Genomic DNA, 18,348 nt, shown 5'->3' with positions numbered 1-18,348 from the left:
ATGTCGTCCAAGATCGAAAGAATCTTTTCTGGACCTGCTTTAAAAATTAATGCTTATTTGGATAAGCTTCCAAAAATTTACAATGTTTTCTTCATTGCTAGTATATCCACCATTGCTGGTATGATGTTTGGTTTTGATATTTCCTCCATGTCTGCCTTCATTGGTTCTGGTCCATATATGAAATTCTTTCATTCTCCAGGATCAGACATTCAAGGGTTTATTACCGCATCTATGGCATTAGGTTCATTCTTTGGTTCCATTGCTTCTTCTTTTGTTTCTGAACCTTTCGGTAGAAGATTATCATTGTTAATTTGTGCTTTCTTCTGGATGGTTGGTGCTGCTATTCAATCCTCATCTCAAAATCGTGCTCAATTAATTATTGGTAGAATCATTTCTGGTGTTGGTGTTGGTTTCGGTTCTGCTGTTGCCCCAATTTACGGTGCTGAATTGGCCCCAAGAAAAATTAGAGGTTTCATTGGTGGTATGTTCCAATTCTTTGTCACTTTAGGTATATTGATTATGTTTTATATCTCATTTGGTTTAGGTCACATTAATGGTGTTGCTTCATTTAGAATTGCATGGGGACTTCAAATTGTCCCTGGTCTTTGTTTGTTCTTGGGTTGTTTCTTTATTCCAGAATCTCCTCGTTGGTTGGCTAAACAAGGTCAATGGGAAGCTGCTGAAGAAATTGTCGCCAAGGTTCAAGCTCATGGTGATCGTGAAAACCCAGATGTTTTGATTGAAATCTCTGAAATCAAAGATCAATTATTGTTAGAACAATCAAGCAAGCATATTGGATACGCTACTTTATTCACCAAGAAATATATTTACAGAACTTTCACTGCTATTTTCGCCCAAATTTGGCAACAATTGACTGGTATGAACGTTATGATGTATTATATTGTTTATATTTTCCAAATGGCTGGTTATTCTGGTAACAGTAACTTGGTTGCTTCATCCATTCAATATGTTATTAATACTTGTGTTACTGCCCCAGCTTTATACTTTATTGATAAGATTGGTAGAAGACCATTATTGATTGGTGGTGCTACTATGATGATGGCTTTCCAATTCGGTCTTGCTGGTATCTTAGGTAATTATTCTGTTCCTTGGCCAGATAGTGGTAACGACTCAGTCAACATTAGAATTCCACTTGACAACAAATCTGCCTCCAAAGGTGCCATTGCTTGTTGCTACTTGTTCGTTGCATCCTTTGCCTTTACTTGGGGGGTCGGTATCTGGGTCTATTGTGCTGAAATCTGGGGTGACAACAGAGTTGCTCAACGTGGTAATGCCATTTCCACTTCTGCTAATTGGATTTTGAATTTCGCTATTGCCATGTATACCCCATCTGGTTTCAAGAATATTAGTTGGAAAACATATATCATTTATGGTGTATTCTGTTTGGCCATGGGTACCCATGTCTACTTTGGATTCCCAGAAACCAAGGGTAAAAGATTGGAAGAAATTGGTCAAATGTGGGAAGAAAATGTTCCTGCTTGGAGATCAAGATCTTGGCAACCAACCATTCCTATTGCCTCCGATGCCGAATTGGCAAGAAAGATGGAAGTTGAACATCAAGAAGATAAATTGATGAATGATGATTCTAACTCAGAATCAAAAGAAAACCAAGTCTAAGTAGTTTTTTAACACTTCTTTTAATTCTCTAATTTTAAATTTGTTATTTTATAATATCTTTTATGTTATTTTCAAATATATAAATATGAATAATGTTTGTTTAATTTATGATTCCTGTATAGCTTCGTTCAAAGTAACTGTTATTTAACTCCGATGTGATCAACTGCAAGTTCAATTTCTTGGCAAGCAATCTCACAAAAAATAAGATTCATTATGCTAATTTGGAGTAACATTACACGAACACCGAGGGACTTGTAAAAGTTAAAAACTATTTCTGAGATTTGATATATAAGTTTCAAGAATTAGAAGAGTTGCTTGAAGAAACAAGTTGATTCATATCAGAGACAATAAAATTGTAACCAAATGCAAAGATTTCTTTGAATGGATTAAAGTATTGTACACATAACCTAGGAAGTTTACACAGGTCATAAGAGTAGATCATAAATCCTGTATTGGAGTGGAATGTCTTTGGTCTCATCGCATAAGAGTTAACTATAGACTTTGTCATGATACTATTCTACTTGATACTATTTCTACCATTATTTACATTTCAACAATTCTGTCCTATATTTAGTTACCTACAGCATCTACCAAAAATTGTTCAAACTCCCTCAACTCCATATCCATATGTCCTTTATTTGATTCACATTCTTTCAACAATTCTTGTTTCCTATTAAGCAAACTTGAATGTTTCAATTCTTCGTAATCATTATACAACAATTGATATTCGTTCGAAATAAAATCAATGTGATTGTTCAATCCTTTTATGTGATTGTTTTTGGTATTCATCATTTGTTTCAAATATTTATTTTCAAATTTCACTTTATTAGTTTCTTTATCCAAATATTCAATTATATTATTTATTGATTGTGGTGGATGAGATCTAGGTTCATTTAATTGTTGCATTTGATTTAATTTATTTGTTAAAACGTCAATTTCATTCTTCAAAGATTGGATAACTGTTTTATCTGTCAGTTGTAACTGTTGCCAATCAATAGGAACATTTGAAAGTTTTGTTTTATTTGCCTTGGCTAGTGTTTTGATTTTTTTCACTTCATTGGCGTAGTTCAATGTTTGATGGGTTTCTTCATAGTCAACTGGAGAAACACAAAAGATCATGCATGTTTTAGAATTCCCACCAAGATTTTCTTTTAATAAATATGTTAAAATTGATTCACGGTAGGGGATCAATGACGATGGATTGCTTGAAAGCAAATTTATACATCTTCCCAAAACAGCCAATGATTTGTTAATCAATGTCCCTTCTTTGATTCTTTCTTGTTGTCCATATAATTTTGTTTTCTGTAGTCTTTCTGATCCAGCAAGATCGACCAACTTGATGTTCGATACCATCTCTTCACTTGCATCACCAATACTGTTGGTTTCATCAGAATCACTGCTAAAACCGCTAAATTTTTCAAATTTGGTTTGCTTTAATGTCAATGTGATAATTGCGTGACTTCTTGAACTTTTATCGTTCATAGATGTAGATGCTGTTGAACGACTAGAATTACCTTTAGCCAACAATTTCAAAAATTGGGTATAATTTTCGATATTGTATTCTTTCACATTCTCGACGTATGGACCAGTAACAGGATGTTCTCTAACTTTGCACTTTTGGCTTGCATGTGTACTGTTCCCATTCCCGTTCCCATTTTTGGTGTCACCTGTAAGCAAATCTTTGACTTGCTCATTGTATATTTCGATGTACAGAAACTTCAATTCACAATTGATTTTCTCATTAACAGAAATCTCCATTTGCTTTAAGATATCTTTTATCAACAATGGTATTATCCCTGGCAGTTCATTTTTATCACCCATCATTGTATATGTTTTCCCTGATCCTGTTTGACCATACGCCAAAAGGCAAACATTATACCCTTCAAAGAAATGGGACAACAATTGTGGTCCGGTTTTTTCATAATATTTGTGATTATCAATGTAATTCAGATCCTTACTATTAAATGACCAAATACACTCATCAAATAAAAAACTCTTGGGCTTGTTATCAATACTGATATTGTTCTTCGATTGTGCCTTGGGGTTGGTCAATAGAACTTTATGAGGATCTGACGGGGGCATTGACACTAATGATACTGGTGTGGCCTCCCCTTCGGCCTTTTTAGCTTTTAGCTCCCGTGGCAATAAAGGTCTAACTCGAACTGATACTTTGATATTGTTTGACATGGATTTGATAGAAGTGCTTTGACTAGTAGTTGTTACAACTAACGTAATCGTGTTTAAAAAAAAAGGTGTGTTGGCTCAAAAATGTAAACAAACAATCCACAAGACACAAAATCGTTGAGTCACGTGACGCTATTTTTGAAAAATATACATCGCAAGAAAAAACTGAAGATAATGTTGCAATGCCTAATAAACATGCACCATGAATTTGAATTAATCAACCAACTACCCTCATGTCTGATAAAGTAAAGTTTCTCATATTAAATCCATCACCGGATAATTTGATTAAAATTTTGGAAAAATCAAATGCTCAGTATACGAAAAATGGTCCATTTGAAGCAACTATTTTATTGGGGGATGTCCTACCACAGGGCTATGAATTACCAAACGTAAAGCCTCTTGGTGTCACGTATTTTTCCAGAGGTGCAAATGGAATATCTGAAGTTATACAAGCAAAAGAAAGTTCAACACAAAGCTCTATTGATTTGGCCACAAATTTCACATTTGTTAAACCACCATTTAGTGTTATCAGAACCACATCAGGAATCACTATTATGATAGTTTCCAAATTAGATACAAACAACGAGTCAGAAGAGAAACCATTAGACCTTCCTGAAGTTAAGATTGATATCTTGATAACATATGAATGGCCACAAGTTATTGGTAGATTATGTAAATTGACTACAGTTGGTAATGATAAAATCAACGAATTGGTCACGAAATTAAAACCAAGGTATCATTTTGCTGTTGGAAATGAAATTGGGAAATTTTTCGAATTGGAACCATTTGCTTGGTCTACTGGAGAAATAACCAGATTTATCAGTTTAGCGCAAGAGGGAGGATCAAAAGAGAAATGGTTCTATGCATTTAGCATAGGTTTGGAACAAGACAAAAACACCAATGTTATTGAAAACCCATTTACAGCTACAAACAAAAGATCCAGGGACGGAGATACCAACAAAGATGAAGAAAAGGAGCTATCAAATGCGAGAGAAGTTAAAAAGCCTAAGGTGGTAGCTCCTGAACAATGCTTTTTTTGTTTGAGTAACCCCAATACGGAAACCCACATGATTGTTTCTATTGGAACTTGCTCATATTTAACTATTGCAAAAGGTCCATTAACAAGGTCCAATAAAAACTTGCAGTTTTCTGGTCATGGAATTTTGATCCCAATTGAGCATACACCTACAATAAAACAAGAATCTTTGGTTTCAGAAGAATTGTTGAAATATCAAAATAGTTTAGTAACTGCATTTGATGAACAAAAACCGAACTTGAAATTAGTATTTTGGGGAATCAACCGAGACACAAACATTCATTATCATAAACAATTCTTACCAGTTGAAGAATCTTTGTTAAACAAGTTTTCAAAATCATTGGATATGAGAGTTAAACTAAATAATGAAAAATTCAAAAAGAATCAGAACTTGCACTTCACAAAATTTACTGATATGGCAAATCCTGAGCTTACAAAAATATTGGATACTTCCAATTATATAATGTTTACTGTGTGCAAGAATAAAACTGACCGAGATTATTATATTGCTCCTTTAATACCGGAAAAGTCTATAGACATACAATTTCCTAGACGAGTACTAGCTCATGTATTGAATCTTCCTGATAGAATTCATTGGGATAAATGTCAACAACCTAAACTTAAAGAAATGGCAGATTGTGAAAACTTTAAATCATTTTATCAAAAATTTGACTTTACACTTTAAGTTGTTTTCAATTCAGTTTGACATTTGGTACATGCACAATCGAAAAACCATTCTTTCAATTGTTTTTGCCTTAATTCGACGGGCTCGTCGGTATAATTTCCATAACTTATACACAATTCCTCACCAATTTCAATATCTTTGGATGTTGTGAAAACCATTTCAGAGTTATTTCGTGTCTTCACAATGTTTGGACTGCATGAATGATTGAAGAATGATGCCGAAGGGTATACACCAAATCCCAAAAATTCTTTATCTTCTGAAGGGTCGGTCACTTCTGACCATATCCCAAATGCATTAGATAGATTTTTCCCAATTATAGATCGTATAGTTGTAGAATCGATGAAAGCCTGCAACTCAGGAGTACATGTGAGTTTTATGAACTTGTAGATGTTTATGTACGAGTATAATAGGTATGGATATCTTTTCACTTTTTCAAATTCGGAAGAATATAATAGATCAAATAGGAGTAATTCAACTTTGTTGGCTTCATTTTTATCTAAATTAGGATAATCAAAATGTGGAATATGATCGTTACAGTGAACTTTATACATGTTAAATAGCACTCCAATAACATATTTAATTTCAAGATACTCATTATCATCGATTCTGAATATTTGATTTTGTCTTTTCGATGGTTTTAGTGATTCAAGTTTTGTTTCCCATGAGGCAACCTTATCCCATTCTTTGACATAATCATCAGCAAAATTTTTTGGTTCCATAGGTTCTATTTCTGGTTTTGATAATCCCGCCAAATAATTTTTCTCCACTGCTAGCAAGTTTTCAACTAAAACACGATTTATATCTTGGTGTGTAAATGTCGATTTACACTCTTCACTACAAAAAAAAAGGGAGTAAACATGTTTTCCTTCAGTTTTCGAGATTTTGAACTTCATTGTTTCACCATAAGTATAAGTATAACATTGGGAACAAACTTCTTTTTTAAATGGTTTGCTGAGAGTGGACCCAATAGGAGTTTGGCACAGGTGAATAACTGTGTGCTGTGGAATGACTTTTGGTGCAAAGCAGCCTCTGCCACCATATTTTGTCTCATCAACGATGAACCAAGGTGATATTTGGTTTAGTATAGATTTTATTGGATACTCGTCGACCAATGTACTTTCTTCACTGGCTGCCATAGTCTGAAATTGTATGTATATTTGTATAAGTTGTAGTTAAAAAAATACTAACCTTTAAAAAAGAAATTATAATCATCTCATTTTGACAGGATCGCATCTAAACACAGGAAAAACCAAAAAAAAAAAAATAGAATGCGCAAACGTTAACCTCGGAAAAATGTTAGAATACGAAGTTACAACGTGGGTTAGTGTACCTTCACATGGTAGTTCCTGGGAAAAAATACCCGACATGAAAGAACCAATCAGAAACTGTTGAATATCGACTCAGGTCATATTATTATGAATATATTAAAAATTATAAAGCTATCAAACTATCAAACTATCAGAACAGAATTAATTAATTAATCAAGAAGATATAAGTTAAAATTAAAAAAAAGATAATTTTGGGTATTTACCAAAACAAAAAAAAAGAAAAAACATCATAAAAATGGTTTTGCTTTTGTTTTTTTTTTTTTTAATAAAGAGAAATTATCAAACCCCCCACATCTCTATCAATGTTCCAATGAACTCACCAACCTCTTACCTTTAAACTCTAAACTTGAGCTTGAGGTTCATTATCAACTTCAGCGTCAACAACACCTGCTTCGGTTGAAGGAGTTTCAGCAACAGCTTTTTCGTTTTCATGAATTGATTCAGCTTCAGATTTAACATGATATTGCCAAAGTTTACTGAAAAATTCTTCATCACAACCTTTGATGGCGAAAAAGATCAAAATGGTTGGCATGAGACCGAAAGTGATCAAATCCAAAATACCGTAGAAAACAGCTTCTGAATCTGGTTGAATAACGTTACCACCTTCACTCAAACCCCAAGCAACTGGGTATAAAATCCAAACAAGATAGAAGAAGATAAGGAAGAAATTAGCAATGTTAGAATGGGATGGTGATTTGAAAGATCTGTGAAGATCTCTACCTACCCATACCATAAGCAACAATTGGAAAAAGACAGCAAAGGTAAAGTAACCAAACTTGTAAGTAGAGAAGATAATGGAACCAATCAACAAACCTAACACGTAGATTTCAACAAAAATAAATTTCACTAACCAAGTTTGGAAAATCAAAAAGAATTTTTTGAAAATGTTTGGATTTTCTTCAATTCTGTCTAAAACGGTACTAGTGACAATTTCAAAAAGTGCCAAAACAGCAGGCCAACCAACGAACCAAGCAACAAACTTGGCATAGAAGATTTGTCTTAAACCAGTACCAGCATGTTGGAACTCAACTGCTTGCCAAGCGTAACCCAAGTTTGATGCGTAAGTAAAGTAAAAGACAGAAAAAACAGCATTGGTAAATAATGGAATAACCAACAATGAGTTTTTAACACCAGGTTTTCTGAAATTGCCGTACAAGAAAAGCAATAAATGAATGATGGTTAACAAAAGAAACACGGAGAATGCAGCCCATAACCAATCACTACCGTGATCAGTAATATGCATGTTAACCAACAGGTTGGTTGGATTGACCTTGGTAGCAGTGTTACGGTTCATAACTTCAAGGTTGTTGTGGATAAATGTAGATGCAACAGCCATTTTTGTAATTATTAAACTTTTCTTTCTTTGTTAAGCCTCTTGTGGTTGCAAAATTAAATTTGAAGTAATATAAATTAGTGTAAGACTATATTTAGAAGGAAATTTGAAAGGTTAATTGATTTGACTAAGTAAAACAAAACCAGCTTAAAAAAAATAGGAGTAATAGGGGTAGATTACATGCTTATTTATAGTAAATTTCTGAAAGTATGGTTCGATAATTTTAAGAAATTGACGAGTTCATGACCATTAAACTAAGTCATATTGTTTGTAGGAATAGAAAACAACAATCCAATCTTCAAATATAAAACGGATGATATGGATGCAAAAAAAAAGACAAAGACAAAGCGAGAAATATAACAACAGAATAATTAGAACCAATTGCCAGATTAGGGAGAGCGAAACACGCACAAGAGACAAAAAAAAAAAATAAAAATCCCGCACACACACTACAAAAAAATTACAATAAAATATAATCGCCTAAGAACACTAAAAATTGATTTGTGGTTGATTTGTATTTATGTGTAAATTACCCCAGGATATTATTATTGCAATTAGGATGTATAGAAATCGCAACTGTTTCTATCATCAATTTGACTAGACATCTGCTTGACTTAAGGAAAAAATATTTAGTATATCAGTTTTATGTACATATAGATTGAAAGTAAGAATGACACGAAATAATGAATTATTGTTCACTCAACTATAGTGATGGACATTTCCAAACAAAGAGCTCTAATATCTGATTTGAATATCCACTCTTAATGGAACGAACAATCATATTCCTTCCGTCACTCTTATTCAAGTTTGTTCACGGTTACAATTTGTGTCTCTCGTCACGAATTTTTAAAATAGAACGGTTTTGAACTAAATTCTGGCCAGCTTTACTAGCATTAATCTGCTACAAAAATGAATATACCCCCGGAAAGCTGATTTAGAGAAGAACTCAAACAATAAAATTTGTGTATTTATATTTTGTAGTGCTATCCGATATTTACCAGAACAATGGGATACTATAATAAAAATGAAGTGATTTTTCTGACAAGTAAAAAAAAAACAATCTAGTTGCACTCAATTACTTCATTTGGGAAGAATCAAAACCAGAGCACATGAGAATAACAATAGATAGTCAAATTCTCTTTATTGAATCCTGTAGATTTTTTATTTTTGATACTTTGTTTCAAGAATTCACTTTTGCAAAAAAAAAACCGAAAAGTTGCCTGTCGCACCTCAACCTATAGCTACTGGTTGACCCAGCTTCATTCGATCCATTGCAGTAGCGTCAAGACCACCAGTTGTTCCACAAATGTTACATTTCAATCTTTTCTGGTAGTAAAAGGGCAACACCGGAATAAAAAACAAAGTAACGCAATTAATTGTTCTCACGGCAAATGCACTTTGATTGTGACAATGGCCACAGTAGCAAGGGATATTTCCTATATCTGGTAATGGCTTATTAAACTCTTTGACTTATAAATTGTTGTCGTTAGTACGTATTGCATGTTTATCACGGCTAATGGCGGGAAAAAGTTTGAAAAAAAACTATTGGAATACATTAAGTTTGTGAGGGATGTTTCGCTTCTGGTACCGAGACATGGTATTCCTTGTAAAATAAACACGCTATTCAATTTATGCTGACTGTGTTAAAACCTGGTGCCATATTGATATATTATATTCCATTCGTCTGTATGAATGTTATTACCCATTTTAAACCGTTTAACAGGCCATTCTAAACTGTATTTGTGATAGAAATTACCTAGTAAGGCAATAATTATTAAAAACTGAACCCGCTAACTATAGCCAAGGGATATTGATATATTCAATTATACATACATCCAATGAGAAAGAAACAGAAATCCATGGTTACTTTTTAGTTAATGTTGTGGCCAGAATACTGGGATAATTATCGTCTATCTTTTATAGATCAAAAAAAAAAAATCCAATTAAAATAATCAAACAATTGAGTCTATTTTTGATTATTCTTGTAATGGCTTCTATATCAGCGATTGCAATTGTCTAGATGAATGTAGTTGGCACTATATTATAGTAGTATATGAAAGTGAAAAAGAAGAAGTTGAAAGTGAAATTCGGTCAAGTTTTTTTATTTGATTGCTGCTGCTAGTTTTTCTTGTAAATAGTGCGGGATAAGAAAGAAATATTGTACATTGGGTCTCAAAAGTTTTGAGTGGCGGTTCAAATTGTTTTTCTCGTTTGTAAAGTTCAAGTTTCATAGTTTGAATCGTCTAATACCTTTTCAGCTTTCCTCGTGGTCTCTTGTTGATTCTAGTTCTTTTCACTATTGTTAATAATCTCTTTAACATGTAATTGTACTTTACTTGGCTTTAGATATTGTTGAATGAACTATTATGTAATTTAATAAGGTTGACTATTCGAAACGCACGTTTTGTTTTGTTTCGTTTCAAGGTGTATTTTATTTATTCGTTATGGCAGCATACATTTGTCAAGGATAGTATACCACCTTTTTGGCAAATGCAAATCCTTTAACAAATTCTTTCGGGGAGAAGATAATACGTGAATGGGAAATTTGCAAAATATAGTCTGTAAACTGTTCAATTCTATTGAATAGAATTTTAGATGAATTTGGAGGAAATTTAGGTCCAATCTTTTATCAAATCATATTTCGAACCCAAACCAATTTTCCCGGGGTCAAATCCTCTTAGTAAATGAACTATTTGTAATTCCAGAACTATTTCTTCTTCTGCCACTATTCTATCCATCCACATTATAGATTCACATTCATCTTCAAATATGGATAATTACATATAGCTAAATTAAAACGTTTAACGACAAAACACTAATTTTAGCAGGATTCATTACGTTCTCATACCAGTAAGAAAAGCACCCTAATTGTAAAAATACTTGGGATTATTCTTATTCAATGTGATAACTACAGCTATAAAAGTTTCTTTTACCAGTACATAAAACTGTAATCAAATGACAAAAGACAAAGAAAAGAACAACAATAGAGATCTAATTATAAACAATTATCGTTATGAGTCCCAGCCTCACCATCACGAACCAGCTCAAGATCTTTCTACAATCACGTATTATCAAAGGAAATAACCAAAGTTTTAACAGCACATGACAACTTACTCAAAACAGTACTATTATATGGCTAAAAATCAAAATGAAACTTTCCCTTTAAAGTTTTACTATATTTTTTGATTTTTTTTCTTAATGTTAAGTTTCTTGGAAGTTATTACTAAACAACACTAACTAAGAGAAAAACCTTATTCAAAGTTTATGCTGATGTTGTTATTAGTGCTAGTCACGTTCTCATTGTTGTGATGTAGTATCTAATAGAAGTAAACTTTATTATCGTACCGTTGTTGTTGTTATTCTTGGTCAACGTGCTCAAATCACTTTTGTGACAAAATATGTACGAGAATTGATTTGAAAGATTCCACAAATTTTCAATATCTGAATGATACTATTTACCAAACTTCATCAATTAAACCGCGTAATCAATCCCAAAAAAATTACATATCCTAGTTTCTTTATATGAATTTGATTTGATCTTAGTATATCGAAGGAGAATAAGTGTTTGTATTACACTACTTACTAATAAATTACATTCTTAACTACCATAAGTTTAGTTAAGTTTAGTTGAGTTTAGGTTAGTTTCTTTTTCTTTCTTTTCTTTTTTCTTTGCATCTGTTGCTTTTGATTTTTTATTTTTTTATTCGCGCAACGTTGACAAAAATAAATTTATTTTTCTGATTGCCTGTGTCTCTCTCACCAAAACACCCTCCGAGTCAAATTATTTTAGAGCAATTACTACTTTTACCACAACAACTCCCCTAGTGATTCTTCTTTCTTACTACAAATTTGAGTGTTTTGATTATTTAAACCTTGGTATATAACTGGAAACAACATTTCATATACATACAGTTCACCTTTTTTGGCCAAGTCTATGCTCATTTAAAGAGAACATCAAGTAAACTAGACTAACACTATTATCCCTTATTAGGATCAACCATGAAGTTTTCCCACTCATTACAATTCAATGCTGTTCCAGAATGGTCCTCGAAATATATTGCTTATACCACTTTGAAGAAATTGATTTACTCTTTACAAAGAGATAATTTGAGAAGGACTTATCAACAAGATGACGAAGAAGCAACTTTAGAAGGATCACATTTGATCGGTGCAAATTATGCTTCCACGGGTCAAACTCAAGATGAATCTGCATCAGCCGTGTTTATAGCTGCACTTGATGCCGAATTAAAGAAAATCGATACATTTTATCAACAACAAGAAGGGTTTATTTTCAGTAATATGAATGATTTGATGAATGACATTGATAATTTTGAAAGAGAAGTCGACGAATCTTTGGCATTACCTGGAAGCAACAAGAATTTTCAAGGTGTTGTTAAACAAAATCGTAGAGTTTCTGGTAGTTCACAGGATAACTACATTACAAACACAACGGATCCTGACACGGAATTCACTCAACCAGAAGATGATGACGACGATGACGATGAAGAGGATGCATTAACTAGCGCTTTTCAAGAGACCAGAGGGAGAAGAAGAGGAGGATCTGTTCCAGAACTTCATGAAAATGAACATCAATTGCGTCATACACGATCTATAGATGATTATGCTACAAAATCACCAAAAATCTGGAACGATTTAAATAATGCTACTTTGTCAAATAATGTTCCACCACAATTACTCTTGTTGAGTGAGAATAGAATCATTTTAAGAAAGCGAGTCATTGGATTATACACCACATTATCTGAATTAAAATCTTTTATCGAATTGAATTACACCGGGTTTAAAAAAGCATTGAAAAAATTTGATAAATCATTGAATACTAACATTAAAGATAATTATTTGGAAAATTTACCCAACAATTCCTACATTTTTAAAAAATCAACCATGAAAAAAGTTGATGAACATTTGGATTCATTAGTCAAACTTTATGCATTAATTTGTAATCATGGTGATGATTTAGAAGCTGCCAAACAAGAATTATCAATCCATTTACGTGAACATGTGGTTTGGGAAAGAAACACCGTTTGGAGAGATATGATAGGATTAGAAAGAAAATCATATGCTGCCAATTCAAAATTGATGAATCGAAGTGATGGGAATAATGATGAAAAAGAGGATGGTTCAGGTAATATGAAATTGATGCTGAAATTCAATATATCTTTGAAAAACCCGGTTGTGATAAAATTGATATTGATTTTTGCTGTCACAGTGTTTTTATTGAATGTATCTCCATTTGATGATTCTGCACAAAGAAACTGTTTTGCTTTGTTAATTTGTGCATCATTACTTTGGGCAACTGAAGCTATTCCATTATTTGTTACGTCTTTAGTTATCCCATTATTGATTGTTGTGTTAAACGTTGTTAAAAATGACGATGGTTCAATCATGGAAACTGTAGATGCATCAAAATTCATATTATCAACAATGTGGAATTCAGTCATTTTATTATTGTTGGGTGGGTTTACTTTGGCTGCCGCTTTATCGAAATATCATATTGCTAAATTGATTTCAACTTGGATATTATCTAAAGCTGGAACTAACCCAGCAGTTGTATTATTGACTATTATGGGAGTGGCCCTTTTCGCCTCAATGTGGATTTCAAATGTTGCTGCACCAGTCTTGTGTTTTTCATTGATTCAACCATTAATCAGAACTTTACCAAAAGGGTCAAGATTTATCAATGCATTGATAATGGGTATTGCCCTTGCTTCTAATGTAGGTGGTATGGCCTCACCAATTGCTTCTCCACAAAATATGATCGCTATTGGTGCTATGGAACCTCAACCATCTTGGGGTGAATGGTTTGTTGTGGCTCTTCCTGTTTGTGTTTTGGCATTGTTGTTGATTTGGGTATTTTTGTTAATTACTTTTAATTGCAATTCTAGAAACACTCATTTAGTAGCAATCAGAACAATTGACGATAAATTCACTGGAATTCAATGGTATATCATTACAGTATCATTTGGAACTATTTTGCTTTGGTGTTTAGCTTCTAGATTGACAGGTATATTTGGAGAAATGGGTATAATTGCTTTGATACCGGTAATCTTGTTTTTCGGTTCTGGATTATTGACTACAGAAGATTTTAACAATTATCCATGGAATATTGTTATCTTAGCCATGGGAGGTACCGCTTTGGGTAAAGCTGTTGCCTCATCAGGTTTATTGAATACAATTGCCGTCACTATTCAAAGTCAAGTTGAAGGGTTTTCATTATTTGGAATTATTTTAACTATTGGAATTTTTGTATTAACTATTGCTACTTTTATTAGCCATACCGTGTCAGCATTGATTCTTATTCCATTGGTTAGTGAGCTTGGTCACAACATGCCTGATCCTCATCCTAGAATGTTGATTTTATCTACAGCATTATTGTGTAGTGCAGCTATGGGATTACCAACCTCTGGATTCCCCAACGTTACTGCTATTTGTATGACAGACGAATTTGGCAAGCCATATTTGACAGTGGGGACGTTTATTAAAATTGGGGTTCCTGCTTCAGTGATAGCTTATGTCATTATTGTAACAGTCGGGCATGCAACTATGAAAATTATCAATTTTTGATAGAAGTACAAATGGGAAAAAAAAAACAAAAAGGGGTTTACTTAGATGGAAAGAAGATGTTTATTGATATAGAGGATGTGTGTGTAAGTCAAGAAACGAATAAATTAAATAGTACAAATGGATATTTAAGTAAATGAAAGAATAAAAAAAATACACATTCCAATTGATAGTACAGAATAAAAATATTAGACCGATAGGTTTGATAAAGAATGCTCAGTTGAAAAGCAATCATTCCAAGTAATAAATTATAGGCTATCGAATGCAACACATTGTTTCTGTGTTAGATATTCGGAGATTTGAATCATTGAATGATCAAATCGGTTGAAAAGACCTAGACCAAAAAAAAAATCAAAAGAATGACAAAAGATAAACCGATGACGTAATACAATATTTTGTTAGTCAAAAAGTTGGTTTTTTATTCGTTCAATTGAGTGAATTAATTCTATTTTATCACTATTGCCACGACTCTCCAATTTCGACAATTCAAATAAAGGAAACGATTCCCGCTCCCCACTTTTTATATTAAATAATCTTTCCATTTTCTTTTATTTCCGTTGCTATTGTCTTTGTTTTTTTCTAATCAATTTTATTCTATATATATATTATATAATCATTCTATTTTTCTTTCCTTTCTTTCTTTTACTTCCTTCTACCCTTCTTTTTTTCATTTTCATAGAAGATTTTCCTTTTTTTTTTTTTGGCGATTGCAACAATAATTATCTCCTGTGGGTTATTGAAAGAATCTCTCATAGTCAATTATAAATCTATGTATGAGTGAGATTTGGAATCAATTAAAGTGCCTAATTACTAATCAAGATCTCAATACTATTAAACATTTCCCACAACCTACCACTACTACCACTCAACAAATCGATTGCTTATCAATTTTAAATTATCCATTTATTCCAACTTTATTACTAAATTATTGGAATCGGAAAACTTATCTGGAAAAGAAATCTTTACTTTTACAAATTTCATTGATACTATCAATTTCTTTATATATTCTTACCCCTTCATTACCATTTTACAAACAAAAACCCATGTTTTCCAAACGTCCAGACAAACATACCACTGGTTTTATCAATTTACGAAATGACTGTTTCGCCAATTCCTCGTTGCAGGCATATTCATCTGTGCCTTCATTGACGGATTATTTGAACAAGTTTATTGCTAGTTACCGTCAATTGGTTGAATTTGTTAAACTGAACAATATCGACATTCAAGAATTAATCAACTTACGTTTGGAATTAAATAAAAATTTGCAGAATTCAAAATTCAAACGGTCAAATTCTACATTTGAAGTACCTTTGCATATGGCCATGGCATCGATGGTGAAAAAACTACAAGAAACAGAAATGACAACCAGAACTATAAGTGTTTGGACTTTTCTTCACGAATTAGAAAACATTTTCAACGCCAAAATGTCTAGATCTCAACATGATGCTCATGAATTAACTCAATTAATTAATGAAACTTTAGAAAATGAAAACTTGAAATTTAAAAGTTTTGTGAGATTTATTACTTTGAACTTGGAAACTATTTTGAAAAGAATCCCTGACCCACAAGATTATGCTCAATTAGATAAAATTGTTGTACCTGAATTCCCATTTGACGGGTTGATTTTGAGTCAAATGACTTGTTTGACCTGTCATGGAGTTTCCCAACCAAATTTCACACCATTTGTTATACTTACATTGCCAGTGCCTATGACCACCACCACTAATTTGGAAACATTATTGGAACAAAACGAAAGTGAACAAATTGAAGGTTATCAATGTATTAAATGTCGAGTTAGTAAAATTGCCATGAATGAAGAGCATTTGAAACGTCAAATTCCATTGGAAGATGTGGATTATATTAACAAGATTATTGGGTTAAATAACAACCCAAATTTGTGCATTAATGAAGATTTACCTGAAGATTTAGAGAACTTTATCAAGAATTATAATGTTGAAGGGATTGATGCTTCAAGAATCACTTCGACAGTTCAGAAAAAATCACAAATTTTGAAACCTCCAAAAATATTTGGATTGCATCTTTCACGTTCTTCTTTCGATGGCCAAGTAGTAACTAGAAATTCATGTCGAGTCAAGTTTTCAGATAAAATGACATTATCAATAGGTAAAGAGTATCATGATAAATTAAAGCAATTTCAAACTATGGTGCAAAAAGAAGACGAAAAGTTGAGAGAAAAATATACGTCTAATGTCTTGACCACAGATGAGAATGATATGGAAGACGAAGATGTACAAAGAGAAGATATTGATGAGAAGGGGGAAGAAGATGACGATGAAGATGACGAAGATGTTACAACCGATGATGGCACTGCTACAGAAAACGGTACAGATGATTTAGATGATGAGACAGATGAAGAAGAAGAAGAAGATGATGATGATATTTCGTCTGTTATGTCTAGAGAAACTGAAACTCAATCAGTCACTACTTCTAGTACCATCAGACCAAATTCTGGACCAACTGGTCTGTCTCAAGAATACTCAATAAATCTGGCTCCAATTTCTCATAAGCAAACTGATAATTTGAAAGAACTTTTCAAACGATTCAAATTTAATGATAATGATTTGTACAAGTATCGTTTGAGAGCTGTTATTAAACATATGGGATCACATACTCAGGGTCATTATGAATGTTACAAGCATAAACCACTTTATGTGAAAGACAAAAATGGTAACATTTTCAAATTATCACCAGAGATTAAAGATGAATTAACTGGTGAAATTCATTGTGAAGCCACTCCTGTTGAACTGAATCCTGCTCAGTCCAATGCTAATAATGGTTCAGCTACAATGCGTTCGTCTAGTAGTGGTTCAAGTGAAAATGATGAAGGGTTCCGTCACAAGTTTTCAACCATGATGGGTCGTAGACCTTCTGTATTCCAAGCTAATCCGACTGGCGTGGAAGAAATCTTACTGTCTGGTTTACAAACTCCAGCTGAAATTTTGGTGGACGATCCTAATCAAAACAATTTCGAAAATGCTTTTGCTACTCATAATTTTAGAGATGCATTCAACGGCAATAAAGATACTGCCACCAATAAAAAACAAGAAGAGGAAAAGAAAGTGAAAATGAAAAAAATTCCTTCAATCATTTCTAAACCTTATTGGAGAATTAGTGATGCTACTGTCACTGAAGTTAGTAAGGCTTCTGTATTAGCTGAGGAAACTACAGTTTATATGTTGTACTATGAAAGAGTTGACAGGAAACAAATTAAACGTCATCATGGTTAGAATTGTCGAGTGCATACAAATTTATTTTTTGTTTTATTGCTTTTGTAGAAATATAGATATTTAGAAATAAACACCTACTTGCATATATTATTGTTATTAATTTTAGGCTTTTGTAAAACAAATTGGGGGATGTTATATTCCCTATAGTAGTATAACTGTTTAGGCGGTTACAAGGTTGAACATCGCAGATACTGCGGACGCACGAGCCAGAGAAAAAAAAAAACTACAACCAAACTCTTATACCTCATCTAGCGAATCAAAAAGATCGTGTTTCCAATAAAGTCAACCTCTCTTGTTAGTTTATTGTTATATCCATC

The 18,348-nt window shown here is 32.8% G+C and overlaps 8 protein-coding genes across 8 annotated transcripts; 4 read left to right on the top strand and 4 right to left on the bottom strand. All coding sequences in view use genetic code 12, as the record gives it.

The window, feature by feature from the left end:
* HGT2 (Hgt2p) lies at positions 1-1,638 on the top strand (the record flags this gene model as incomplete). The annotated part of the gene is made up of 1 exon (XM_708669.2): positions 1-1,638. One exon carries the CDS (start codon positions 1-3, stop codon positions 1,636-1,638), a length of 1,638 nt encoding a protein of 545 aa, XP_713762.1.
* A 570-nt stretch (positions 1,639-2,208) lies between these two features.
* On the bottom strand, positions 2,209-3,825 carry CAALFM_C102100WA (uncharacterized protein; the record flags this gene model as incomplete). The annotated part of the gene is made up of 1 exon (XM_708668.2): positions 2,209-3,825. One exon carries the CDS (start codon positions 3,823-3,825, stop codon positions 2,209-2,211), a length of 1,617 nt encoding a protein of 538 aa, XP_713761.2.
* Positions 3,826-4,055: 230 nt separating this feature from the next.
* CAALFM_C102090CA (uncharacterized protein) lies at positions 4,056-5,543 on the top strand (the record flags this gene model as incomplete). Its single annotated transcript, XM_708667.2, has 1 exon — positions 4,056-5,543. The coding sequence occupies one exon, from the start codon at positions 4,056-4,058 to the stop codon at positions 5,541-5,543; it is 1,488 nt and encodes a 495-aa protein (XP_713760.2).
* Positions 5,540-6,679, bottom strand: SET6 (Set6p; the record flags this gene model as incomplete). The annotated part of the gene is made up of 1 exon (XM_708666.2): positions 5,540-6,679. The coding sequence occupies one exon, from the start codon at positions 6,677-6,679 to the stop codon at positions 5,540-5,542; it is 1,140 nt and encodes a 379-aa protein (XP_713759.1).
* A 532-nt stretch (positions 6,680-7,211) lies between these two features.
* On the bottom strand, positions 7,212-8,207 carry HSP31 (Hsp31p; the record flags this gene model as incomplete). Its single annotated transcript, XM_708665.2, has 1 exon — positions 7,212-8,207. One exon carries the CDS (start codon positions 8,205-8,207, stop codon positions 7,212-7,214), a length of 996 nt encoding a protein of 331 aa, XP_713758.1.
* A 1,227-nt stretch (positions 8,208-9,434) lies between these two features.
* CAALFM_C102060WA (uncharacterized protein) lies at positions 9,435-10,065 on the bottom strand (the record flags this gene model as incomplete). The annotated part of the gene is made up of 2 exons (XM_019475072.1): positions 9,435-9,673; positions 10,038-10,065. 2 exons carry the CDS (start codon positions 10,063-10,065, stop codon positions 9,435-9,437), a joined length of 267 nt encoding a protein of 88 aa, XP_019330617.1.
* Positions 10,066-12,203: 2,138 nt separating this feature from the next.
* On the top strand, positions 12,204-14,786 carry PHO91 (Pho91p; the record flags this gene model as incomplete). The annotated part of the gene is made up of 1 exon (XM_708664.2): positions 12,204-14,786. One exon carries the CDS (start codon positions 12,204-12,206, stop codon positions 14,784-14,786), a length of 2,583 nt encoding a protein of 860 aa, XP_713757.1.
* A 770-nt stretch (positions 14,787-15,556) lies between these two features.
* On the top strand, positions 15,557-18,031 carry CAALFM_C102040CA (putative ubiquitin-specific protease; the record flags this gene model as incomplete). The annotated part of the gene is made up of 1 exon (XM_708662.2): positions 15,557-18,031. The coding sequence occupies one exon, from the start codon at positions 15,557-15,559 to the stop codon at positions 18,029-18,031; it is 2,475 nt and encodes an 824-aa protein (XP_713755.2).
* Positions 18,032-18,348: the final 317 nt, after the last annotated feature.

Source organism: Candida albicans, chromosome 1, assembly GCF_000182965.3.
Source record: "Candida albicans SC5314 chromosome 1, complete sequence".
Taxonomy (NCBI): Eukaryota; Fungi; Ascomycota; class Pichiomycetes; order Serinales; family Debaryomycetaceae; genus Candida; species Candida albicans.
This window is presented reverse-complemented; position numbering and strand designations above follow the sequence as displayed.